The sequence below is a fragment of the Linepithema humile genome, chromosome 7 (genome assembly GCF_040581485.1).
Source record: "Linepithema humile isolate Giens D197 chromosome 7, Lhum_UNIL_v1.0, whole genome shotgun sequence".
NCBI lineage: Eukaryota > Metazoa > Arthropoda > Insecta > Hymenoptera > Formicidae > Linepithema > Linepithema humile.
The window spans coordinates 17,452,971-17,480,866 of NC_090134.1; the positions used below are offsets into that span (position 1 = coordinate 17,452,971).

Consider the following 27,896-nt stretch of genomic DNA (forward strand, 5'->3'; position numbering starts at 1 on the left):
TATTAATGAAATTTTTTTTTTCCAGTACAGCAGCATAAGAGCGTTGCTAGAGCGTTGCATAAGAGCCGAATTCACGAAGGTTAGGATAATTATATTCATCCTGCGGCTATAGAGTGCATTTTTTAAATATACACTTGGGTTCTCTTTTCACACCGAAAAAGATCAAATGACATTCCTGTAAATTTCTTAATGCTTTTTGAGGTTCTTTTGCACAATATCATACTGATGTAGCTAAAAGACGCCCGTGTGGCGAGATAATTGAAACAGGGCAAACTTATTAGCCGACTCGTTTTCATCTCCTACTCCGTCGTCACTATCGTCGGAGCGACGCTTTTGTGCATTAACACCGAACGAGTGTTTTAGCGTGGCCCTTATCCCGCCTCCCCGGATCTCGCGCGCGGGTGTATTTTTCTTTAGGCTTTTAATTAGTCCGGTCATTAATTAAACACATCTCTCCTACGGGCATTCGCCTGTCGACACCCATGTCCTCCTGCTCCTCTCGCACTTCTCCGCGCCGGTGCCCCTTCCTTCCTCCACCGCGGCTAGCCGCTCTCGTCGGCACTCCGCCACTCTTCCGTCTCCACCTACCTCGCAACACTTCAGGAATTTTAATTTCGCCCTAACGTGTAAACACGCCGGCGCCAATTTATTTCACCACGGGGAGCGTTTTAAAAGGGAGGCTTGGCACGGCCGACCTCGCTTTCTCCCGCTCGCAGCCTGTTTACCCTTAACTTTAATTCTCTCTCTCCGTTCTGCCTGTTCTTTCCAGCAGCTAGCGCCTCGCGATTTACGGTATTGCGGAATAGCCGCGGGCTTGGATGTGAAGGAAATCGAAAGCCGCAGGGCATGGGTGGATGCAGCCGCGGTGAACGATGGTTAAAGAATATCGCTGAGTAATTCAAATTTTTTGTTAAACAAAAATATCGTGTATGAAATTTAATGTTGTAGTAATTTAAAAAATTAACGGTACCATGTCTCTGTTAAAAAAAATTATACCGTTTTACATAGAAATTACCCGACTAATTACTCGCCGGTTATTCGCCGGACCTATTCTACTGCGCGAACCCGTACGTTGCCTGCCCATAGTGGATAAACGGAATCGCTTCACGTCGGATGATTAGTGTCGAGCTTAACAGTGTGGAATAATGTCCAGGATTACGATAATTAAAGAGTGTGATTAGTTTTATTGGCCGACCGGCCGTAATAACGAACAGAGAAAGTCTCCGGGCGAGGAAAATTCTGTTTTAACTTATAAAGGCATTTTCATACTTTATTCGTTCCCCTGTCTTTTCGGCTGCCGGTGAACGGAATTTCCCGTAAAATCGAACGACGCACTCCGCTTTTCCGATAATTATTATAAATCGCATCGCGTCGCCGCTTAATCGCGACGTGATGGGATAACCCGTTTAACGCCCTTATTTAGCGACATTATATGCGGCTAAAACGGCGCACCTCGGGTATTCAGGTCAAAAGGCTGCGCTCCTTTCAGCTTAGCGGTGTCGGTGCAGAAAATGGAACAAACACACTCCGCGATAATTTAACCCGAGTTCCCGGGCGGAATCTTCCCTTCGCGACCTTATCCTTTGAAATCCTTTAATGGAAATTCTTTGCGACGACTACGAGATGACTTAACTCAGTGATAATATTATTGTACTTGGCCCGAAGCACGAGAAGGACTCTTGATACGCGCGAGAGTTTAGCTGTTTCGAGCAAGCGGAAATGGTCAATGCGACTTTTCTAGTAGCGACGAGCGTCCCTGGAAATTAATCAGCTGAAGATACCCCAGTTGGACCTTAATGTGCTTTTAAACTAGTTTTATTATTATTAACAACGACGAGTTCGCCTCGGATAGGAAGGAGCCACAATTAACATCGAGGCATTATTTCGAGCGCCGTTCGATGAATTCGTTCGCTTTGAGGCAACATTTCCTGCTCTATCGCTGGCGCCGTTTTTGTTATCAGTTTTGCAAGATGGCGAAACAAAGGCGCTCGATCAGCAACCGTGATGGAATAACGTTACCGTCGCCTTATTGGGATTCGCGATTTCAATTCGATTTATCGTTGCACCAGGCGAATTCGCACGGTCGTTGAACTCGAATATGCGATCGGGCACATTGATCCAGCTGGTCGCGCGAGAGAGCGACTTTCGGCTCGGAGGAAAGACGGGTGGGAACGAGACCGCGACGATGGTAAAAAGAGACGCGGCAAAAGAAGAAATCGCAGGGAAGGAAAAAAGATCGTACCTGCGGCGGAACTGTTCCGTGCGAAAGCGCGAGCGAAAGCGCTGAACGAAAGATAAGATAATGGAAAGTCGGGAGGAGCGCGCCGATCCGCCGGAGACAGATGGAAAGATGTAGAATGGCAATACTTCAAATTCATTTGCGCGACAATCTCCGGTTCCTTTCGCTTCGCGGCATTTTCCCCCCCGTCAATGCCAATAAAATCAGAACTTCGCCTCGCTAGAAGCGACAGCGGCGGCTGCTCGCGAGAGAAATGACAAGAGCGTGACGCGATAACTATGCGCGTTATGCAGAAAGGAGAGGAAGATGGGAGGGGCATTTATCGTGATCTAAAGCGGTGTAAAATGAACCGTATTGAATATTGTCTGCAAGTCTCGGCGAGGTGCGTACGAAATATCTGTGGCGGTCGATCGTATAATCGAGTTTTCCGCCGTTTCTTCGCGGATAAAAGACGGAGAGAGAGGAGGAGGAGGACCGGAAGGGAAACTTGAAATCGTCGTCTTGACGATTTGCCGTCGAAATTCATCGGGCCCGACGGACGGGAAATGAGCCTCGCTCGCCCTCTCGGTTTGTACTTCGCGGCCCTTTCCGCCTGCCGCCTTTTTGTCCGCCTTTCCGCTTCCGTCGACGGGGCGTCGCGACGCCCGGAACAACCCCCGGACGACGGCGTGCGAACGCCTCTCTGATAAGTTATCGCCTAATTATGAAACCATGGGACGCGGCATCCGTCTGCACGTAACCCTGGCGGCTATAAAGCGCACGTTACGATCGTTTCTCACAGTTGAAAAATCTTCGCGGGGTATGAGCTTTAAAACGGCAGTCGAGTGTCACGTGGCGGTTCTTGATACGCTAAGCAAATTTGACGACGACGGTCGTTTATCCGCGGGAAAAGCGCCCGTCGCTCGAGTTTTGCCTGAAATGTCCCGCTAGATTGACTCGCCGAGGACGTATAGCGCAATATCGGCGGAGGGATTGTTAAATGGAGACGGCGGTCGGAGGGACGGAGGGACTCCTGCAAATTTCTTATCGCGCTTATATTATCCAATTCATTTTTCAGAATGACAACGGAAAGCCCCAACACCCCTCGATATCGATAAAGTCGCGGTGCAAATGGCCCTCAACTAGCTCAACGACGTAGCCATTTTTATGTATCTCGAACGAGAACGAGAGAGGAATGACAAAGTGGATCGATCAAAGCGCATTAGATGCGACGATTAATCGCCGCCGTTATTTTCCACTTTTTCGCCACTTCGCGTCGCGTCGCGTCGACCGCGTCGCGCGCTCGTGGCTCGATTCGACACAACCGCACTCCGCCGGGCTCTCTCGCGCGTTAGCCTTTCATATTTTCATTAACCGTCATTATTCTGCCTCCGCTTTGCGGCGGTCACCACGTGCGCGACGTTTTTCCGCGCGCAAAGCAGAAGCGGACGATGTACGCGGGCGGTAGCGGTCGCTACAAAGGCGGATCAAATTACAACCGGCGCGGGGGATTAAAGCCAGAGAAAAAAAAGGACGGCGTTTGCGTTGCCGCGCAAAAAAAAAAAGGTAGATCCGCGAATGCGCCTCTCATCGGTCCGCTCTATAGGTTCGACGATGTTCTCTCTTTCTGCCGCTCCCTTTGCCAGTTCCCGACCACTTTTACACTGGTTACCGTTTCCCGTCTTCCCGTTCTCGTTCTTCTTTTCCGTTCGCCATTTCGCCCGACGATTCTCCTCGACCCACGTCTCTCGAGCTCTTCGGCACGAATTAACGTCCCGCCCATGAATCCGCTAATAAATCTCGCGAACCGCTATTACCGCCGCCGGCTCGCTCGAAGGAAGCTAAATCTTCGGATAAGGGTAAATGGCCGCGACCGGTCATCGGTTGACGAATTTATACGGCTCGAACAGTGCGGAAGAGGGAGAGAGAAAGAGAGGGAGAAAGAGCAGTACGATTTCGGCAGGAACGCTGCACGGCGACGGAGGTGAGGTGCGGCTGAATCTGCGGGGATAATATTGATTTTTGCGATTACGCAGTACGCGGCGCGGCAAGTTTGCCTACACGCGCGAATACGTCGTATATGCATCGAAAGTATTATTTATTTTATAAACAAGCCGTATACATATTTTGAGCATATGGTCCGTATACATAGCGTGCTCGCACGCGAACATTCCGTGCCCCCCCCCCCCTTCGTGCCTCGAGCGATAATCCCGCATTAACGCTTTGCTTCATTAATATGTTTATAATCGTAATGACGCATCACTGGTTGTTAAAGCATTCTATTGTGCTCGTTCGTTTTAAATCATTATCACGTGGTATATTGAGAGAATTATTAATTAATTACGCCGCGCGATATCGATAACGAGCCGATATTGTGTCGACGATATCAAAAGGATGTTTGTTGCTCGCATTGTGTCGCTGTGTAACGAGCGAGCGTTATTTGAAAAATAAAAGGGGCACGCATAGCCGGTAAAATTATATTGTCGAAAGATATCGAAGAATATTATAAAATTTGTGGCGATTTCCGTTCGTTTCGTCCGCTTCGTTTCATCTGAATCGGACCTTCGCCAAAATGACACCGTCGAAAACTTCAGTAGAAGACGTCGACGTTCAATTACGAAGTACAAAGGGCCGCCCGTTATTCCCGGTTGCCCGTACATTTGTTTGTCCTCCATGAGACTGTCTGGGATGGATCACCATTGTTCTTACAGATTGGGGCTTTCGCAAGGATTAATGAGAATGGCTCGACCGTTCACCGAAATCCGATTGGGAAGTCTACTCGGATCGCTTAATAACGTGTTCTTTCCTCACACTTGAAGTGTGTGCTCGTGACAATCAATATAAAAAAAAAATAAAAATTCGAAAACAAGTGTAATGATATAGACAGATATAAACAACGTCGAAAGATACAAAAAGATATACAAATAATAAATATTTGACGAATTTGGTCGCAAAAAATGTCCGGTTTGTTGTGAAAAATTTCGGAGATTTGTATAAAAATAAATTCCGAAAAACTCAGATTCTTTTCCCCTTTAAATAGACACTTTTAAATGAGTTAAATTCCGTCGAAATGCGAACTGCTATTTATACGGGCGATACAAACAATCCAGAAATACTGTTGTTGAAATTCTTCGGAAACGAAATTGGCGAAATACACCTCGCCGGTCGTCTTTCTGTTTTCAATGAAACTAAAGTTTCCGCCAACGAGCCGGACGTGGGTCACGACTTTTACGTCTTTGCAACTTTTTTACTGCTACTTTACGCAACGCTGCGCCCGAAAACGCCGGCGTTCACCTAAAGGGCTTTGGTGCGGTATCTCGTGCTTCGAGCACCCGCAACTTTTGCTCCAAGTGGAACAATGCACTTAGGCGAAAGGCAGGCAGGTGCGCGCCCTCGTGTCTACTACCGTGCGCTCGCTCGTGAAACACAGAGATACAATTCGTGCGTGTGCTCGAATCCGCGGCGAGGTGCGCGAAGGGTGTCTGCGGTTCGGCGAAAACCGAAATTGCGGGGTTAATGGAAGTCCGGGCCCGGGGCTTGCTCGGTCGAGTACTGAGGAGAGGGCAGGGAGGGACGAAAAATCGTAAAGGGTCTCGCCTTGTAGGTCGTTTCAGAAAAAAAGGCGGCCCATTTCTCTCGCCGCTGAAAACAAAATGTGCTAAGCCGTCCGTCGTCACTGAGCGCAATAAATCTGTAGGCTTGAGAGGATCTTTTAGTCCGTGTCCGTTTTATGTCATCCGAGATTTAGCACGATCTGCTGGAAGAAGTTGCTCCTCTGTTCTCTCACAAAGAGAAAGTTGAACGACTTCTATTAAGCTATCATGATAAAAAGTAATTTCGTTTTATCGTATAACATGATCGGATTATAATAATGGCATAAATTTTTTATCACAAAGTAATATTTTTCAACGAATATTCACGTCGGATCTCAAAGGTCGCAGTGTCATCGTTGAAGGGCAAAGATATGGATCCTTCCAAAACGAGAACAATATCAAAGCTTCGCGATTTTATCTTGGTTTTACGGCATATTTGTTTCTGCGAAATCGGCAGTACGAATTGCGATACATTGCACATTTCATATACGTCATTCTTTAGTCTTCTGAAATGCAAATATGGTGCATTTAGTGTTTGGTTTATAATATTCTTGTTAAACGAGTTTGGTTTCTGGTCTATATCTTTGTTAATCTTCAATAACTATGCCAAAGAATGCTACTGGAGACTCGAAAGAATCTTGCGAATGCAATTCGCTATTTGATGGGAATAGAAGATTACTGTGATACTTGTACAACAATTCACTGGTTACCTTCTCGTCGAGTTGCCATGGCGGCGAGCATTTGTACGATTTCGTCGATTCATGTAATTCAGAAGCAAGAGTCCGAGCCCATACAGACGCAGGTAGACCGGAAGACCGCGCAGTGATCTTTTGCCCGTCGTCAGTCTCGATTATCAAAGTGATTGGTCTCGACGTCAAAAATTCAGCCGTAAACATCTAGAAATGCGTGAACGAGCGTTATCGATCGGCACCGGCGTGGAAAACGCTTTACGTCAGAAGTAACCTCATTTAACGCCAGCCAAGGCAAAACTCTCCGGCAGGGCTGCAGGGCATCCGCTATTTTCCTCTGAGTGGATCTCATGAGTGCGCTGCAAAGATTTCATTTGTTTAGCGCGCCTTTGGAGACGTCGCGGAGCTCGAAAGGAATTAATGGGACGCGAGAGCGACATCGCGAGGGAAAGAGGCTGCACGAAGGCGTAATGGAATATCAAGTGTGCGACGGCTAAACTGTTTTCCGCCGGGAATATCGAATTAAATTTAATTGCTGCGTTTAATCTATTCCAAGTTTTCCTTTTTTCATCCGCTCCATCCCGGTTAATCGATGCGAGCTTTGAGACGCTCCCCATCGCGCATTATGTCACCTCGTAAAATTCGCGTAGCGCGCAAATTCAGAAGTTACGGCCTCCTCCACGCGCAAGTCGTAACTACGCGGGCCTTGTAATTTACAAGTTATAACTGCCGAAGTTATAACGCGCGTAAGCTATAGTTCGGAACTTCGGTTACGGGAGAGAGGATCGGGGCCGAGCAATGAAGACGCATTACGGCGTTCCTGCGAAGGAAGGCACAGCGTCGGCGGTGCCCCGCTGCTTATTTCAAACTTGGACCGCCTCGCGGGAGTAGCCGGTAAATAAAAGTTTAGCGCGGGACGGCATTCTCTCGACTGGCGCTTTAATGTTTCTCTATCTACGCGGGCGCACTTTCGCGGGGTTAACGGAATTACACGGGACATTTCTCCCGCCGGTTTCAGAGCGCGGGAGAGGGCGAACGTGTGCGTCTCTCCCTTGTCAACCTTATTACCTCTCGTTTCGCTATGCAACCGTGCTTGACGGAGCCGCTCCCCGTCCATCAAAAAGCATTCAAGCCCTTATCTTTTTGCAAACGGTACGTTACGTTAATGCCGCTCCGAAGAAACTTCCCTTTCAGGCGAATAAAGGAGACGCGCTCACAAGCCCTTTCTCGGCCTCGGTTCTGTGTGTTCGCTTTGGCACGCCAGATTTATTAATACTATTATTCCATAACCTACTCCACGCTCTCGCTTTCGCGGCTCGAGCGTAGGCGACGGCTGTATTCCCGAAGAAAACAGTTTTCCGAGCTGATTTTCACAAAGGAATAAGGCGGAATTCTGTAGGTAAAAAGGTGGAATAAAATCGTGCGTAAAAAGAGCGAGATAAATAATGGCGCGACATGGATTTCCCTTTAAAGAGAAGAATCTTTTATTTTTAACAATTAATAAAGCACAAGAGCTCGAGCTACGTTTATAGAACGAAGAGATTACATAATCCGTTTGTCGGCCAAAGAAAGTTAAGCCAAATACTAATCTCGTTCACTCGATTCTTCTTTCGTCTTGCGCACGGCTCTTTTCATGAATGTAAAAGAGTGGCCGATTTTAAATCTCCCTTGTCATTATCGTGCATGTGCGACTTATCAGAAAAGTGTAGCCCCTCGCGCGCAATTTCTCGAATATCCTCTTACTGTCCGCTCTGTGCTCTTTTGTGAAAGTATTACTAATTGCAGTTTGATGCTGAATACGAATATCTTGTTGCTCGTTATTAGTTTCGAGGGTCAAAGGAAGGTGCCGATCGCGATCACAAAATCGGTCTAATTTATGCATCTGCTTGCATCGTCTATCTTATTTGACCGCATATTAATCATACTCGGATTTAATTAACAGTCTCATTTGTAAGTTTCATAAAAAATTTCAGAATAAAACCAATCTTGAGAAATTATATTATTAGATTTATTCTTTGGGAAGGAGAAAGAGGCTTCACGATAACGACAGGTTCGTTAACTCACAAAGTAACTCGTTCGCAAAGGGAGAACGTTACCTTTTCATGATCCGATAACTGACGTCGAGATTACGTAGAACTCGCGCAAGTTTTTTCTCGCAAGTAAGCTGTCGGCGATGCTCTGCGAGGATCTCGTCAGGGTCTTTACTTTGTTCTCTCAACCGATCCAGCGGCTGATTATTTGACAGATCGGAATGCGTGGTTTAAAGGAACTCGAAAACGGATAGTTTCGATATTCCGAGCAGTTGCGGCCAGTACAATGCGCATAGTGAACAATTCAGTAGTTTCATCTTTAACTTGCTGTCACTGTTCCTGTCAGTATCACACGGTAATGTTACATGTTGCTATTCCACATTAATTCAAGTTACAGTTCCATCAGATTAATTGTCATTAAACAGCTATAATTAATTAAGATATAATAAAGTTTTATACGGTAAGCGAACAAAAATTTAAATATATACAAGTGTCGCGCTTAGCAGAATAAATTGCACGTTTTCAGAAGTAATAAAGTTGCCAGTTACGTTGAACACTGTTTTATTTATTAAATTCTTGAGTATGCAGCGGGTGTGGAATCTTCAGAGCGGTGAATCATTAGCAACATCCTCCGCAGCTCGGATTTCCAACGCCGCAGCACTCAGATCCAAACCGCTTCCCGGTGTTTCTCGGCAAGCAGCCCGTTCCGCTGCCGGAACTCGCACGACTATATATCCTTCCGCACGATTGACCGCGGCATCCGCCGTAAGAAGGGGGACTTTTGTAGGTCGAGCATCTACATTTAATGTAATAGCGAAACTCAAACGTATATAACGAAATTCAAACGTATAACACGTGGCGTCGTAAATTACTTCTACGCGAATAAATCGATAAAGAGAAATCTCTTTTATTCTGGATATTAATTCAGAATACAAGCACGATTTAATCGTACAGTCAAACATCGGTTAACGAAATAATTGTTAAATGTTAAGATTCTTCTCTATTTTTAATTACGAAAGAAGAAGAAGCAAAAAAATACAACCCTAGATATAATCTAGTTAATAAATTATCCAATGTTTAAGAAAACTGTAACAAGATAAAATCATATAAAAGCTGTAAAGCGTTGCATGTATACGTCACTTACGCGCAGAGAAAACTTCTCCGTTAAACTCCATCGCGATAATTTGCATTTAATCCAACTTTGGTAAAGGTAAAATCAGCCTTTTCATCGCCATTGACATAGTCCCGCCTTTCATTACGAGTCGCGCGTGTTCCATGTGAATAGCATGGGGCTATCGAACACGAGCTGGCTCTGAACACGAGACTGGCTCTTGATCGGAATTGGACGGTCCAAAGACGCTGAACACGCTGAGATGTGTCGCAGGACGACGGCAAACGGGCCGATGGCGCTGGACACGGCGGTGATTTACACGGGAACGGTTTACACGAGGGTGGTTTACACGCAGGCGGATTACACGGCGGCAGATTGCACGGAGGTGGGCCGGACAGAGGTGGATACACGGCCGGGATGCACGGTGGTGGACGGTGGGGCACGATACAGTAGGGGGATTGCGAGGGGAAGGGGTAGCGCGTGTTGTCGTCCATGTTTAATCAACTTCGCGTGAGATAACGCAGCGGATGGGAGCGTCGGGGAGCATTATGGTATCCTTCGCACCCTCCTCGATCTTTCTTCGCTGGAATCACACACCGAGGAAGCGCGCTTTTCACGATATTCGCGAAGCTCGACGCTACGAAGTTTCCTCGCTGTTACTTCGCTCGATCTGGCACGATCGCATCCCCACGAGTCCTTACGAGTTCTACCGTTGTCATTATCATCGCCCGTGGAGCGACTCGTTCCGGCAACCGCCGGTGTCGTCGACATTGGCGTTCTCGAAATGCGGTACTTTGCGTGAAAGACGACGTAGCACAGCGCGTCGTTCTGTCGAAGCGTATCGTACTTCGTCGCGAACCAAGTTACCGCACGACGTTAAAGTTGAATAGTAAATCTTACAACGCCGCCTGCTTGATGCATCCGCCAGGATGACGTTAAGTCCCGCCATTGCACGAAGCTACTCGGGTATACGACCGGGTACGCTCCAGCGGCAGGCACGCCCTAATACCGCCTGTGCAGCTCATGATGTACTTGGTCCTCGGGAAGAGACTAGTTTGTAACCCTTCGTTATATCGGTCACCCAGCAAGTTTGCCAAGCAGATTGGCACAAACTTCGACAAAGTTTTCGTCTCGATGGACTCTGAGTACAAAGGCTGCTTAGGACGTGAAATCTTCGCGAGATGTTTTCTCGCACGATGGGCTTTCGCGCATCAATTCCTCGATTAGTTGATCGTATTATGGATTCGTCTGCGTAGAATGGAAATAATCAAACTTTATCACGTTTCTGTAAACTATATGTGTGTGTTCAGAAGATTGGAAGTTTTTTGTTATTCGTATCATTGTTTTTTTTTTGTTATAAAATTAATTTTTATAGGATTAAATATCAGCGTGTACCTTTTTGATAACGCGAATATCTGGCGATGAAACATTCACATGCAGCTACGCTTTCGCCTTTCGGGCAGTTTTTGAAGCTCGTAAGCCGTTTGACCCGAGTATCCGGCAGGTGGGCTACCGAGGAACTTCGTGACGAACTTCCGCAAGGTTCCTTCCGCCGCAATCGCCAACCGCGAAGGCCGCTTAAGGGTACAGCGTCGTCCCCGCTGGGATCTCCGTTGATGCAAAGTTTTCCAACTGCCCGCAAGCTCTTTCCAGCATTGTTTGACACTTCTTGGAGGACAGTCACGACGTATGCGATGGTTTCTTCTTGTACATTTTTCAAGTAGCGAAATAGTTTCGCAAACAGGTAAAATGACGACGTTGTCTCTGCACCTAACTTATTATTCTGGCGACTGGCAATCTTTTTGTTCAACTATTGTAATGCATTTTTTATTCCAATTTTTCCAACGCCGAGCTACGTGTCGTTGCTAATGAATTATGAACTAATCGTATAATACATATGACATGTTGCTGCGCGGACACATAATCATTCCATCCGCATTAACACATGGTATGATGTGTTTTGTCTTATCGCCTGACATCAATATGTCGAGTATCGCGCATATGTTGCAACTATACTTGGTGCGTTATTAATTCTAATTAATAATATGCACATGGTTGCGTGTCCAACGGGGCGCAATACTCTATGGCTATTTGCATGCGAGGTAATGACTAAAATTAGTACGCAGTATATAATTAGGATTGACGCGCGTCACAGGCTGCGGATTATGTCGCATATTTATCCATTTTAATTTTCTCTGCGTTTGCGCTCAGCCTTGTATCACAAATCTTGTAAAAAAAATTGCAACAAAGCGGTATCAATTTTACATTACTGCGATTGATTGCGATTGATTTTGAATTATTCAGTCAAGTTAAATATCACATATGTTGCTATTGTCAATATCAATTATATCGCAGCAAATGTCGCGACGTCCACGGGTGCATAAAATATAAATTTTCCCCCGTGCAGTAATATGATCGACTCCTTCCACAATGCCGGCCGTCATTCCACGCTGGATAACTGTCATTGCAATGATAATATCCCATTCGAACGTTGTCAATATCATTCAAACGCGAGTAACAATACTTCGTGCCGCCATTACAATACATATTGGTATATAATGAATTTCCGAACGTTGCCCTACGTTTTGCGCAATTGTTGATGTTGCATTTTCTGGAAAAAGCGCTGTTGTCAATTGACGAATGATATCTGGTTGCACATAAATTTTGCAGGAAAGGAAAACAAGCGTAGTTTAAAGCTGCGTTCTGCGCGGCTTCACTCTGCAGTCTAAAGCGCGAGGTGCTCCAAGTATCACAATATTTGTATCTTTTAAAACATGTCTTATCCGATATTAAACCATTGTAATATCTCACAGGCTGAGGACTTCTCGTCCATTTCGCTCGATCATCCGAATGCACTTTCGTTCTTGACTCTTTGAATCTATCACGACCCTTCCTTGTCGTTTCGGACGATGCCGCGCCAAGGTACGTAGACGCCATAATTTTATCGGTGACCCTCGCGACTTGTATCTTCTTGGATCGGCGTTTGTACAATGAAATCTGTCTATCTATAACTGAAGTATCAACAGCGGCATCGATCGTGTCGCTCACAACAGAAACAGATTTGTCTAACATTGGTCGCAGTTTCTTCCTTGTTTTATCCGTCGATGGAATTTGGTCTTTTACGACCGATTCATATGTCGCGTCCAAGTATGCCGAAGAATCTTGTAACTCCTTGGCAAAGTGAATTGAAGGGGACGTCGGGATATCCGCGCGCATTCTTTCCCGATCTGTTTTTCGCCGCATTACATCCGCCGCAACATCTGTCGCCTTTATATCTTTCGATTTCTTTTTCGCGCGAATGATCGGCGATACTAATGGTTTCGTGCTCTCAAATATTTCCTTTTCCGTCCCATCTGTCGTCGACGTTACCGATACGTCTGTGCCGATCAAACTTATTCTCTCTTTCTCAGCTTTGAGATCGAAACGCGCTTTCCTTGACAAAGCGTCAGAGACTTTCGCAATTTTCTCGAGAATAAAGTCCGCGCGCAGCTTCCTTTTGCATGCTTTCGTAAAAGCGTCGAGGCTTGTTTCCGAACTGAATTCCCCGTCCGTGGTATCGCTTTGAGTCTCGGCGCTGATGCATTGCGAAGCGCAGCTATGTTCGGAAACGGCGTTACCCACGTACCGCGCTGCGTCTTTCGCATATCGAATACATACGTCGTGAACAAAGTCTTTTACGGCGCCCGAAAGATTTTTGCATTTTATTTTATTGAAAGCTTCGCCGAGTCGCGTGGTAGATGTGATTGCGTCAACCGTTTTCCGCTTGATTCTGTCAACAGCTTTCATTTCTCGTTTAATTACATTATCCTCAATCGATGGAGTGCGCATAAAAATATCCTCTTGAGGCTTACACCGCGTTTCATCCAGGTCATTTGTAATAAAATCTACTCTTTTTTTTTGCATCAAGTGCATAGTGGAGTTTCTCAAATCATTTATTATCTTCTGAAAGAGCACAAAGTTTCTCGATGCGCAGCCATGGGCACAATAATTGGGCATTGACAAAATTTCTGCTTGTTTAGTCAGGTTTGTTTCAGGATCAATAATCTCGCATTGGTTATTTTCCATGCTTACGGCGCTTAACGTGTTTATTTAATGTGTGGGAGAACATCGATGTTACGGAACACATATTGCATTAATATTGTTAATATTAAGCATGGTAAATTGAATGTGCTAATATTGAATAGGTAAATTATAATTTTGCTTTCCGAATAAAGAAATTACTCGAAATTGCGAATTTATCGAAACTTCGTAATTTGTGGAAGAGGTTATTCATGATTAACTTATTTGTTTCTCTCTGTTGCTATTAACAATTAACATCGCACTCTGAAAATACATTTCGGCAAGATATAACGAATGTGTTCTTGATGCACATAATCAAGAATTATGAAAATACAAGTACACGTGGAAATGCGAGGTTACGAAAATTTAAATTATCTGAAGTTCCGAATTTCTCGATATGTCGAACTCGTTCGCGTCAATCAGCTTTGAAAATCTGACAGACGCAAATTTTAATACGTCAACCGTTGTTTAAAATTATTGCTTACTCTGTGACAAATAATTCATTTACACGAATCACTCGTCGAGAAAGTATCTCCAGATATAAATTACGGTGAAACTGACATGTCCGTTTTTCGTTTTGCAATATAGTCGTTCAATTCAGATGTTTCTGGATATTCCGCGATTAACGCATCTTCCAAAGTGATCGAATCATCAGAATACTTTATTTCATAACAATCTCGCTTATCGCAGACAAAGCATGGTACGGTTTTTGTTGTGGACGTGATTGCGACCGGAGGACGTCCATATGGATAGTCAAACGTGTCGGTGGCCACGGAAGAAACGTCATTCGACGATGTTTGCGTTTCCGCTTCTCTCAACGAGATCTCTTTGCTGTCCGAAACGTCGTTATTAGAATCCGATTGCAGCGTTATACTCATTGTCACTCTCTTCTTCTTCTCGCCACTTACGAGAAACTCCGATAAAATTCTTCCAACAATCGCGTCGGGTGTTTGCATTTGAATGTTTACGTAAGTCTGCCTTTTATTGCCTCCTTGAGCAGTTTGCACGGTAGACGGCTCTATTTGCGTAATCTTCATTTTACTATCGCGAGTAGTGCCGACTATAACCGATAACTTTCCCCTACCGATGCTCTTTCGTCGTTTAAACATAGGCGCAATGATTTTTTTATTGGCGACAGCCGATTGCTTCCGCCAGAATTTCATCGCCGTTGCGCAGATCGGTGTTCTGGAAGCGGTACGATTTCCCTGCAATCTTTCCGACGATACAGGCACTGTTTCCCATTTCGAAGTCGACGCTATTGGTTTGTCCGGGTCGTTTCGCGCGGAATAAACCGTCGGATTCGTTGAGGATGCCGTTGCATTCGCGATCTCACTGGTCTCCGATGTCAAGTTTCTTTTGGTTTCCGTGCCGACTGCATGTTCAATATTCTTGTATACTTCCATTTCCTTGCGAGATCCGATTGAAGGTGTCGCGTGTATTTCTCCTTGTCTATTATCTTCCGGAAAAGATACACTCGTCAATTGAACTTCGTGATCGAGAGAATTATTTTGGGAGACGTCTGGTGCGTCTGCGTGATTTATCTGGCAATCAGTTTTATGAGATACGATCACGTGCTGTAAATTTTGATTTTCAACAAAACGCACGTTTATTATTTGATTTTTCGGACACGAGCATTTCTTCGGGATGAAATCTCGATGATGTCTTATGGATTTCGCTTCTTCCGCGTCGTAGGTGCGTTGCATGGATTTTTGCTTATCTTCAGTGCTGCTCGCGAAATCCCGGTTGTCATCGCTACCACCCCTGTTGCGAAGTCCTGGATACGCAGAGTTCTCGAGATACGAGAAGGATCCACTCAAACGAGATTGAGGATATACATTCTCATCGTGGTCGTACGTTTCATTTTGCGGGGGGAATTCCACAATGTTCCGATACCTATCACGTTCATGTTCTGAGAGAGCAATTATTATTTCCGTATCAAAGATGAGAGAAATTTATATATTATATATATACGGGAAACGATAGAATATTTTACGATATTGAATATTACACAGATATTTTTTTTCGTATCTAAATGCAAATTCTCGTGTGCAAAGGTTAATGTAAAATTTAAATATAAATAATACCCTTTGTATCGTAACGCGTAAATTCGAAAATTTCTAAAAAGAAGGATTGGTTAAAGATTACGATAAAATAAAATGTATCGACGTATCGCAATCGCGTAATGCAACTATGGAGAAATTTGCATTCATTTGTAAGATTAACGAATTCTACTATTATTTTTTCTTAATATTCATCCGAAGTAAAAAATACATTTTCGGTGCAGCGCAATATTTATAGTTCATACATTCAAACGCCGGTAGATGAAAGAAAAATCAATAACTCAACAAAATTGAAAAGCAGTGCGGAAAAAGCGAGCGACCCACTGTTACATCACCTCTATAAAAAAAACAACATATTCTTAAAAAAATGTTACATGTATTTTTTAAGTAAACTCTGCGCGAAATGGGTGTGTTGACTGCTAAATATAAGCTATGAATTTCGATGGTTCTATCAGTGCAACAGGTAGACGTGTGGAGGATTGATTACTATTAATCGTACCGCTGTAAAATACACAAGACTTTTCGTCCTCCCCTTTTTCAGTGTTTTGCCACGCGTGCTTTCGCATATCGCGGCGAGGAAGCGTAATCGCTCGTGGGTTTTCCCGTATCGATATTTCTGTATCCTTGCGGCGTTCCCCCGTGTCCTCGATTACGCGTTCGTGATGCGACTCCGATTTTGTCCCGCTTTTTAAGCATATTAAATTTTTACGACACGTTTCTTCACATATTTTGTCGGCACACGAGGACGAGCTTTCGACGAGAGCTTTCACGTCAGCCACTTCGACGGGATTTCTCGGCGAACGTTCCGATTTAGGTGCATCCTTCACAATACGGCCGACACTCGTCGCAGCGAGCTTTACGACGTTCTTGCACGCGTCGTGCACTTGCGACCAAATTTTGCCCATTTGTAAACTCGTCCAAAGAGAGTAATAGCGCGTCTCGCGACGTTTGCCGTCGGCGTTTGTATTGTCGCCCCTCGTTTGTGACCTGCACATTTGCGGAACTTCGCTGTGTAAAGCTCTTGTGTCTCGCGCTGCATTATACAGAGTGTTGCAAATCTAACATGCTTCGTTGACTTCAATTTTAAGGAAATGTCAATTCTAAATTAATCGAAGAACCCATCGAAAAAAAGAATAAAGATTCGATAGATTTGCCACTCTCTACATATAACACGCACGAAATTTATAGCATAAAAAATGGCTAATGGCTATTAACATTTCAAAATTATTTTGATAATGTGTTAATTGAATTTATAGAGTAAATAAAAACGTATTTCATTAAATTCCGGAATATTTCGTATGATAAAGTGATAGAAGCGTAATGATAAAATGCCACATAAAAATAAGAATATTAGGAGCAGTAGAGTCTGATATATAAGAATAACTTTTAAAGCAATATAAACGGGGGGAATAAAAGATAGGAGAATTCCATTCTCTCTATCAGGGATGGATGTGTGCTGCAATGCCAAAACCAGGCGGATACTAACATTGCTTCGACCATTTGCAGGCTCTCGCGCTTCCTTATCTCCACGCTTTCGCGCAATTGGACACGAATCGCCTCTTCCGATTTATATCTGTTGGACGTAGCCGGCGTTACAACGTTGAAAGAAGAAGGGAGACGGAGACAAAGAGAGGGAAAGATAGAAAAAAAGCAGTGCGATCCCTTTATCGCGCGGCCATATCTCATTCAAATCGACTCTCACCTGGAATCACGTTTTCCTTTGAAATTCACACTCGCGCGCATACCGGCATCTACGGTCGCGATTCTTCTCTTCCATTTGTAATCCAATTGTCGGGCGTCAGTTTCAATGGAGCCCGGTTTCCACTTCGAATCCACTCCGCGGGCGGATCCGCCTTTTTCCCCGGGAGATCGGTCCGCGCGCGACGGCACCGCGACAACGCGGCCGCCGCAGCACCGCTCGATGCAGTCTCTCCTCGCGTGTGTATCCCGCGTGTCAGCGGCTTTCAGCAAATCTGATTTATTCGGTTGTTTGCCCTCCCTTCCCATCATTGTCGCCGTCGTCGTCGTAGTTCGCCGTCCGCGCTCCTCCGAACGCGTATCAATTTCACATTGCGACGCATCCACGATGCTCGAGTCGCGAAGATCGGCCATGCTGCCACTCGACGCCGCGCATTTCCGGATCGTGCTCGCCATACTTTTTCTCTCCTCGACGCAATTCGCGCACCGATTGCTACGCTCGTCTCGATCCGGAGAATATTCATCGGTTTCCGTTGCGAATTCAAGCGCGATATTCTCGAATTGCTTGATCTCTTTCCTTTGATGCTTCTTCGGAAGAGCAGAATTTTTGAGTAGTCTTGTCGTTCGCATCGGGATCGAAGAGCAACAGTCATGTTGCATATTTATGTCGGGATAGTACTCGTTCGAAACACAGAAGCATCCCTCCGCATGTTCGGAATGAAAGCAGTCGGTCATCCAATCAGGTTGCATCTCCGCATTAAAATCGGAACCATCTGCGTTGTAATCTTTTTGATCACAGATGTGATGTTCTTGGCGCGTGTCGTCAAAAATCGTACAGCAAAAGTTTGCGATATGCTTCCTCATGTTACCGACACATGTCTGTTTTGCATTCAAAACAGAGTATCGTACATCATGGAACAGCGCGTCATGATGGCAACATTTTGAATCGAAGATCCCATCGGTTATACAAAACGATTGCAAGTTATCCTCTAACTCTCGTTGCTTGCTTAACGCATTTTCTAATTGATTCGATACGTCAACAGTCGTATTAATATCTGAATGTACTGTGTTGTCTACTAATTCTTTTTGAGAATTCTTGCGCTTGCGTTTTGTTGATTTCTCAGCGTTTCTACAATTTTTATCATAAAATATAGCCAACACAGAACTGTCGATCATCCTTTTCTTCCTTGCACCGCGATTCCACAATGAAAAACGTGGATATCTTCTGAAAGAAATTCGCGTATATAAAGTTGTTAAAGATTTTATAGTCTCTATATATTTATCTTTCTTTGTTGCATTTGAAAAAAATCCGTACTTTGCAAGAAACTTTGCTTCGGGTACTAAACTGTGCATGGAAATAACGTTGAACTTAATCCTGCCACCGCGGGAAGTGCCATAAACATCATTGCTAAGATCTATGATAACTCCATCAGGCATCTTGCGACGTGTTTTTCTTCCGCGATTCGATTTGCATCGAGATTCATCTTCGTTCCTCGAAGAAGTACCATCACTCTTGACCGTTCTCTCGTAAGGCTCGTTTTGTATTGCGCTTTCGCGGCTGGAAGATACGCACGTTTCAGCGCAGTAATCGTTCGCGAGCTCATCAATCTTTCCTTGATCCAATTTAAACGCGCATATTTCATTCGGAGAACCGCCTCCGTAACTTTTATCCGGTAACTCGATGTCGTCTTTTCGCGTTATGAAATCGCGTACGCTGCACGTCGGATCGGAATACAAAAGTAAGCTATTTTCGCGTTCGTTATTTTCGCCTAGCGGCACGTTAGTGAATATCTCGACCATCGAAGCTTCTGGCCGAACGGGTTGCTCAGTATAGCAGCTGCAAAATCGGTCGACGAGAGCGGATTACGATATTAATATGCACAGTTATCTCGAATCGCTGCACGATAATCAGACGGTTGGGCGATCACAGCGACAATTATCTGTAAAGTCTGTATGCTATAGAATGGAACTAGTGCGGATGAGTAATGATTCTTAGCAATGAATCGTGATGAAAGAAGCAAAGTTGCGAAATTGCGTTGCAACGAAACTTGCGTTTGAATTGAAATTATCATACACTCGTGAACCGCAATTGCATTACGCTGTTGTATTATTCTGAAACATTCTGAAATTATATCGTTCTCTCTTACGTGGGCGAGGTGCGTTGAATCTCTGCCGGCGTGTGGGACATTGAAATGCAAATTAATCGAATTGGAATTCGCACTAGTAAATTTTGAATTTAGCGAGGTTAGTTGTCGCGGTCTTGTGGTGATGCCGAAAGTTTGGTTACTTAGATGTGGTCTGAGAAACAACGGAGTGACTGCACTTGATGCACGGCGTTTGCTGCGCGCGTTATTCCTATGTGCCATAAATGCTCGTGTGCGCGACTTTTCTTCGCTACGATATCATCCCGGCTCCTTCTTTTTCATTTTATGAACCCGCACATGTTCCTTAAGATTTAAAACACGATAAAGCAGCTTTCTTCGCCGGATATTAGAGAAGTATATTAGAGAAAAGAATATATTGACAAACTTTGAGATAATAATCCTGTTTGTTTAATTAAGATTGCTAATGCGTGAGGCGTGCTAAAATTGAAAAAAACGTACAAAAAAATTTACATTTAGATAATACCAAATATTTTGTTTTAGCGAGGAGCTTACGCGCGTGTGTGTGGCTCTGGTATGCAACAAAATTGTACATTTTTTCCGAGTGTTGCAATTTTCCATTATTTACGTCGGTATAATCCGACGGCGCGGGTATAACGCGTATCAGGTTGAAAGCCAGCGTAAAATGTAATACTCGCTTTTGTAATTTGACTGTCAGTTGCAACCTGTAGTAGCTATATTTGTAAAAGAACGTAATAGGCTTTACGGCAAATATCTTTTTTCGCGAGGTTTTATGCAGTGCGGAACGCCGATGTAGTCACGTTGCCTCTCAATTAATTAAAATGACGATGATAATTTCCGTTAATCTACTTATGTCGTTAGCGGACGGAAAATTAATAAATGGAAGTGGGCGGGGACTGGTCTATTTTGAAATGACGATAATTCCAATTTTTTTTATTTCAGCACGGAATGCGACGCAGAATCGAGATAATAACGTATCACGCCGCGAATCGTTTACCGTTCAAGATCGAACGATATTGTCGCCGTCATTTCACGCGACGATTTTCCGGTTGCGCGACGAACGGCGGATTTTACGTCGCGTTACAGCTATTGCGGCTTCACGTTTGCATGCGTGTACCGACTCGTGCGCTCTGGCAGACCCAAAAAGAGCGACGCAGGCTGACGTTGAAGCGACGGGAGGACTGTCGCGCGCAGTGATGGATGTCGGCAGGCTTAAATTTTGCGAAATTCCAGGCTCTCCCTGTAGCCGTCGCTATTTTCAGCCGGTCCCTCACTCACTTCCTCTCATCCTCTCATATCGCCAAGCGAAAACGTGTGACACTGACGAACTTTCAGGGGTCGTAAGATGCCTTATCTGAAAATTCCTATTTTGCTTTTTTTCACTCTTGACAGTTTTGGATGTTATTCGTTTCTATCCTCGTATACATCTATTCGATAGTGCATTTCCTATCTTTCGAAATAGCCTAATCTATGAGTTAGAAGCTTTTAAGATTGAAAGCGTTAGAGCTGAAAATCAAGGAGGAAGCCCTCTTTCTTTCTTCTTTTTGTCGGTAAAAGCCTTCTGCTATTTTTTAGAAAGCCGAGCATAAAAATTGTATCCATATCCCTCGATGGGGATCAGCGCGGTTCACAGGATCCTCGCGTATTTTGTAAAGGTAATCCACCGGTGCTTTTCAACCTCGGAATGAGATGTCTCGAGTATGTACCCCCCGCCACTATTCCGCCAATGATGTCATCTCGACGTAGACGGTAGATCGAAGTCAAGCCCCTCCACCTCCATTTAAGGATGATGTACTTTCGGCGATGGGCAATGCATAACGATCGTTATGGATTTACGATGCAGAGGGGTCGCCAAAGTGAAAGTAACATACGTGCCTTTATTACATATTTAAGCGGGCCGCGTAAAAGTTGGAACATTGAAAAGGGCCGGAACACTTTTCAAATTAGTTTTTGAGGGTTTTACGAGGGGATACACTATGAAATACGTGCCACCTCGGCCACAAGTATTCGCGTTTCGCAATAAAATATCCGCACGAGACTTTTGACGGCGATGTCTATTTTACATTTGATTGACCATTTCGGATTGAGATGTAAACGCGAGAATGTAAAAAAAAAAACGTTTATGAAAACAATCACGTTTACATATTTGTAAGATTTTGTGTATGCAATATCGTCGCTGTATATGAATTTTGTTCGTAACAATTTCTCTTGTATCACTATGTGTACTCGGCGGTGGCAAGTGCCATAGTGCATATATGCATAAGCGCGTGAAAGAGCGTCAGCTTTTTTGGCAAATCGTGTGAGAGTGCATCCGCGCGGTGCAATGTAGTCTGAGAGGGTTCTTAAGACATCAGACATTCTTTCGACCGTCTGGTCACGAGATAACTCCGTCTAAGTAGTGAGTATTATATCTCTCTCTCTTGTGCTTCAATAGTCGTTCGTGCATACAGCTATGCTGTTAGCCGGCGCTCAAAGCTGCTCCTCTTTGGCACCTAGCGTGTGACGAGAGACGCGAGAAGAATCGAGACATCGCCCGTTCTCTTTCACGAGACATCGACACAACCCGGTGTATCATTTTTCGCCGCACACTTCAGAATGGCTTTGAGAGTGTTTCCACCTGTCGAGTGACGAAGCTTTTCTTTGCGAGGTTGTGTATCAAAAATACCGTTCCGGGAATATTCACGAAACGATTGCGGCAATGTCGATCCCATATATCTTCTTGGTTATTTGAATCTTTCTCATTTATAATTTAAAAAAAGTGGCAAAAGAGCCGACGCGGTATTTCTTGTAATACTAAAAATATCTTTTCTTCTTTCATCTTGTTGTATTAATATTTTATCAAGTTATATAAAGGGTCACGTAAATTTGCCACAATGTCGCCAATCATAAGAAAATCCTCTTTTAAAGTTTAGAAAAATATTACGCACAGAACAGTTTACGATTGTTCGGAATATTTTTCACGTTACCTCGATAGAAATCCCATCAAAGTTTACGATAAAAGTTTGCGATCTTGAAATTTTTGGCCGCCAAAGAGGTCGCTGGCCTTGCGTCGGCAGTAATAGCGGCAGTTGGACTGCGAAAAAAAGTCGACGTCTCTCTTGGGAAATAAACCTACGTCCCTTCGCGTTCCTGAAGTCTTGCGAAATACAGTCGACAAGAAAAGATTAAAGCGATCGTGCTCGCTTACGCAGTATATTCGTACTTTAATATCTAAACAGGCAATTAATTATAAAAAGGATTATATATATATTTGTAAAGATTAAATTATTACATACACGGAGTATAAAAAATAAATATGATGATTTAACGCGAGAAATTGAGTAAAAGAATAATATATTACGGCTTATGTTTGCGATTAATATATAGCTAATATATATATATATATGTATATGTATCGTAAAAATATAACTAGTTGCTTTTGTTAGAAATGTACTCGGTGGAATGTAATAATAATAGAAAGCATCATTAATTCACTATAGGTAGATTGTAGCTTATTGCAAATTAAAATACACAGATTGTAAACTATTTTTCGCAAGCTCGAGAGATTACAAAAACGACTACCATAATTCCGACTAGAAGATCGAGTAAATTACAGTAAAGAGAAAAGTCCGACATGGAGATAGTCGCTAAGAATGGAAAAAGGGTAATCATCTGGGTTCTCTGCAGACGACGGGGATAGTTCAATTACACGGACCCACGTAAAACGTGCGACTTTCAGTCTGACGTGGCGTACCGGCATGCGACCAGAGGTGAAAGGATGCATGCGCGGCAAAGGGGGCGAAGGGTTTAATACCGCAATTTGAATGATACGACGCGTAGAGCGGATGCGACGAGGGACGAGCAGAACGGAAGGGAGGGAAAACAGTTTGAGGGACTCGATAAGCTGCAGACAGGGTTGAGAGATAGATAATCAAGGCCAGACTGCGGAGGTGAACCAGACATGTTAACCAATCAATCGCGCTGGTACCAGCGCTGTATCCACCATCGACGGCGCGAGGCCTCGGCGTGTGTAGAGGGTTCGGTGCAACGCATCGGAAGGCCGAAAGGGGTGTTGGGTTAGAGGGGTGGATCCCGATGGCGGGTACGGTTTGGTGATGCTCGGGCAATTACCTAGACCCGATCTAGCCGCAGTCCCCCGAGCGTAATCACCAACACGTGCTGCTATTAGGCGTGCACGTGATCGATGCGTTGAGTCCGCTGGAAAACCGACGGCTCGCTCGGACCGGTCAGATTTTATCGGGAAGAGAAGAGACTCGCTCGCATTCGTGTCCGAATAAATTTCTCCGCCGCATTTGCATTCGCAACTACATTTTGAGATGGGATATCGTCACTGATGAATAAATATACGTGGGTGTATATATATATATATATAGTTTTTTGTACGACTCTTGAATGTTTCAGGATAATGTTTCAGAGTGGATTGTAAAAGTTATGTTATTAACGCGTTCCAAACGTTTTTAATGAATTATGCGTTTAATGAGCAAAGCGGAGTTTTCCCCGGAAAGTTATTAACAAATACTCTCTCTTTCTCCCGGGATAGCGCAGGAATATTATTTGTATGTATACGCTACAAAATACGAACAAATCTAAATTACTCCCACTGGAAAACTAGGGCGCGCCTGTTGTTTTAGCCGCGGCACTAAAACTCTTTGATTATTATTTGTCGGTCATTTGCGCGAACGCTTTCGATGTTTTCCAGTTCGTAGAACACCCGTCGATGCACGGAGGAGATTAAATATATTTATTCAATCAGTTTGCGACCTGGGATTCGGTACATCTGGCACTCGGAGCGCTACAGCGCTTTTGCACCGGCTCCTGAGGGCGACTCATTCACAGAGATGCAATCTGGCAGTTTTCCAATTGCAATCCGCGCGATCCACTGCCCGCGGATGTTAAATAAAATTCAATTTTCCACAGGGGGGTCATTTCATGAGAGACCCATTTTTATGCAACTGATTTTAAATTGTGCAATTCGCACCGAAATCAAACGAGCAATTATTCCGTTCTGTTGAAATCGCGAATCCTTATGTCGAACATAAATGACGTTTTGAAGGAAGAGATTACGCAACAGAAGCTGTCGTCGAGACTCCGCTGACAAAAATTTGCCGGGTCAATATGACGTAGAAATATTGTAGCTTGACACAGTTCATCGGCCTCGCCACCTGTTTTGTCGCCACCTCCGGTGACAAATGAAATCCCCTGAAATTTAATACCGCTTGTGTGGCGCTGGCGCTATTACATTTCATAGATCGTACTGCGGCGGTCCGGCCATACGTCCCGGCAGGTTTTCTTGTCCCTGTTAAGGAGAAGCTATTGCCAGGATTGTACAACAGGATTACGAGGACGCGGTCGTTGCGCGCGCCTGACCAGAAATTTATACCGATGCTTCTTGCGGCTTGCACTGGCGTGTACAAAGGCTACAGTTGTTTCAATCCGCAAAAACCTTCCAGTAATAAAGTATCCGGGCGAACGGCAGTTTTTTTTTATCAATAAACAACACTATTAATTTACCTCGAAGTAAGCGAGCGGACAAGCGCGATCCGTTCGAATTATTCCGGATCGTCCTCGAACGCTTTAAAACTAATAAATTTCCCAGCGGGATTTACGCGACGGAGATGCGCAGACGATCTTCGGCCGGTCACTTAATTGCGATCTTGAACCGTTTAAACTATCTCTAATTGAATTTCGCGATAACGACCAAATATCCCCGAGGATCTCATAAAACCGTCCGCGTGGCAATAAAAGAGTCGCGGCATCGTCTTCCGCGATCTGTTCGCACGATCTCGAAGAGAGAAGGCTCGACTCCGCCGGATGAAAGGAGAAAAAAAGCTCTTCTCGGGATTTCACGACGGACATAGGCGAGCCCGATCGGGTTTCTGAAAGCTTTCTACTCGATGAAAATCGGGGGTCCGTGGACCCGGTAGAGCACGTATCCACCTACTCGCTTTTCCACATCCTCGGGATTTTCAGGATTTCATTATGGTTCTAGATTCTCAGTTGGTCGCCATGGTGACTATATACGTCGGCTGTAATACGCGGTCACCCTATCTTCTTTAGTTTTCCCAGCTGAGAAGGTAAAAGGCTCTCGGTGACAAAACGAGACGCAGACGCGACTTGCCGCTCGATGAGAGGCAAGGGTGTAACTTTACGACACGATCTTCTCGTGTGACGCAACGGCACGCAGGCTCTGACTTCCGGCGGCTTTATAACGGACAGAGTGATCGGTTTTCGCCAGTATCGCATTCACGAGCAAACTGAAATATTAAATAACGCCACGATCGATTCTGATATAATCATGGTTACGGGAATAAAAATAAAAGCGTTGAAACAATTTGCGCGTTTCTTATATGTTCTATATAATTTTAAAAATCTATACGAAAAAAATTTGTTCGAGCTGGAAATTCACTGTGAAAAATCTATTTGTGTCGTAAAAATATCATTTGGCCATACTCGCGTATGCGTGAGTGGATAATACGTTTATAATCGATCAGTTCTCTCCTCGCGTTCGGCCGTTCTCTCTCTGTTTTCCGATATCAAGGAACGATTTCCAGGGAGTAGAGAGTAGCAGCTTTGGATTCCACTTCCACGCGCAATTCGACTCTGCAATTTTGCTTTTCCGCGCGATTACCTTTTTTATTTTCCTCCGGTTCGTAATTACGCGGGCCGCGTCGAGCGCGTCGGTGAAGTGAAACAGTTTCGGCGATGTTGCACCGACGAGAGCATCTCTCGTGCCGCCTCCACCGCCACCGTCGCCGTCGCTTCCGCCACTGCCGCGAGAGCTCATCCGCGAACCGTACCAAAGCGAACGATAAAGAATAATCATTTGAATAGAGCCGTACGGATGAAGGGGCAAATTTAATATGCAAATGGCGGGGCATTACGTCTCTTTTATTCTACTCCGACCGAGCGAGAAGAGATGCCCGGATGGCGCTTCTTGCAGATGAAGGAAGGAGACAGTGAGAAGGAAGCAGACAGCGACGACAGAGGATGAAGAAAAAAGGGAAGGAAAATGAGGAGACCGGCCGAGGAACGAGAGACTAGGATACAGCGGTGTGAGGAAAGAGGGAATGAGAAAGAGATGAAGAAGCGGACCGAACGAGACGGTCTAAGTAGTTTTGCATATCTGCTTCATTACTCTGAATAAAGCGGAGGAACTCTCCTTACACCTGACCCACTCCACGCCGCCACGCTTACTCCTTTCCTTGCCGCGCTTAGCGCGTGCTAATGACCACGTCTTTTTTCGCTGTCCTAATTATACCTGCTACCAATCTTACGTTTGCTCGCGCCGTGAAAGAGCAAAAAAGGAAGTATACTTACACCGACGTAAGACGATTTATTATTTGTTAATTTAATTATACGCCTCTCGTCGTAATTTTATAAATCGAGATGGCGTATTTGAAATGATTATGAAGCAATTAAATTCAAAGCTTTTGTGCGGCTTCTCCGAGAGACGCGTTCTCGACGATCGCGGACGAGATTTATTTTAATGGCGGTTGCGCGCTATTAAAAGTTTTGTAATTCTTTTAATCTCACTGCGCACGCGGTTTCATATCATCACCTTTATCTCTGTGCCCTATATAATGTATTAAAAGCGATTAAAGTATTCGCTATTACACGCCTTCGTTGCAAATGTGTTGATATTACGGGCGTTTCCCATTTTCGCTTCAATCATGTAGAGCGCAAATTGCGAAAAATCTGGCGTTCGCTAATTATCCTTGCAATTGAAGCGCCCGTTTTATATTTAAATGCAACGTTTTTACTCAGTAAATCAATACGGTTTTGAAAATATGATGGGAATTTTGCTCCCAGTTCGATATATCACGTAGAAATACGCCGCTTCCGACGAGCGTCCGATGATTCATTTCCTCGAGGTTCGCCAACCGGAGGTGAGTCTCGAAAATCAGGGAATTCGGGAACAAAGCTTACCGCCGTTTCACGGGAGAGGCGACACGGTCCGGAGGCGAAGAACCGGAAGTTCCTATCCCCGCCCACACTCCGCACAACCCTATTGTCGTAAACTCCCTGTTGGCGACCGGGCGACGACGTAGCACCTCGATCGACGTTTTTGACGTCCCACGCGTACGCGGTAGCACTCACTGGATGAGATCAAACTGCAATGGCGATAAAAGCAAATAGCACAGCCGGGAAAGATTAGGGGAAGGTGCCTGCGAACGATTCACTCGGTCAGTTGGCGAATAACCCGAATTTTTGCTCTCGGATAATGTCCCGGGTGAATTTTTCAGAATCGGTGGACATTTCTGCTCGACGATAAAAACTGCTTACACAACGCTTATGAATCTATTTATAGACTCTGC

At 44.6% G+C, this 27,896-nt stretch overlaps 2 protein-coding genes across 6 annotated transcripts; both read right to left on the minus strand.

The window, feature by feature from the left end:
• Positions 1 to 6,091: 6,091 nt before the first annotated feature.
• On the minus strand, positions 6,092 to 7,063 carry LOC105669965 (NAD kinase 2, mitochondrial-like). Its single transcript, XM_067359165.1, has 3 exons — positions 6,775 to 7,063; positions 6,460 to 6,707; positions 6,092 to 6,317 (listed from the first exon to the last, which is right to left on the minus strand). Exons 1-3 carry the CDS (start codon positions 6,850 to 6,852, stop codon positions 6,107 to 6,109), a joined length of 537 nt encoding a protein of 178 aa, XP_067215266.1. The 5' UTR covers positions 6,853 to 7,063; the 3' UTR covers positions 6,092 to 6,106.
• An 888-nt stretch (positions 7,064 to 7,951) lies between these two features.
• LOC105669964 (uncharacterized) lies at positions 7,952 to 19,863 on the minus strand. Of its 5 annotated transcripts, XM_067359161.1 has the most exons (5): positions 19,606 to 19,863; positions 11,037 to 15,609; positions 9,675 to 10,889; positions 9,079 to 9,326; positions 7,952 to 8,869 (listed from the first exon to the last, which is right to left on the minus strand). In XM_067359161.1, exon 2 carries the CDS (start codon positions 13,704 to 13,706, stop codon positions 11,982 to 11,984), a length of 1,725 nt encoding a protein of 574 aa, XP_067215262.1. In that variant the 5' UTR covers positions 13,707 to 15,609; positions 19,606 to 19,863; the 3' UTR covers positions 7,952 to 8,869; positions 9,079 to 9,326; positions 9,675 to 10,889; positions 11,037 to 11,981. The 5 variants fall into 4 exon arrangements, with proteins under 5 accessions (XP_067215262.1, XP_067215260.1, XP_067215264.1 ...); XM_067359159.1 differs by having other exon boundaries at positions 7,952 to 9,326; XM_067359164.1 differs by lacking the exon at positions 19,606 to 19,863 and having other exon boundaries at positions 7,952 to 9,326; positions 11,037 to 16,989.
• Between the last annotated feature and the right edge of the window lie 8,033 nt (positions 19,864 to 27,896).

Coding starts and splice junctions, on each gene's coding strand:
- LOC105669965 (XM_067359165.1), bottom strand. CDS start 6,852: ATGAGATCCACTCAGAGGAAAATAGCGGATGCCCTGCAGCCCTGCCGG. Junction 6,708..6,774: donor CTTGGCTGGCGTTAAATGAG/GTTACTTCTGAC, acceptor ACGCATTTCTAG/ATGTTTACGGCTGAATTTTT. Junction 6,318..6,459: donor TTCCCATCAAATAGCGAATT/GCATTCGCAAGA, acceptor TTTGCATTTCAG/AAGACTAAAGAATGACGTAT.
- LOC105669964 (XM_067359161.1), bottom strand. CDS start 13,706: ATGGAAAATAACCAATGCGAGATTATTGATCCTGAAACAAACCTGACT.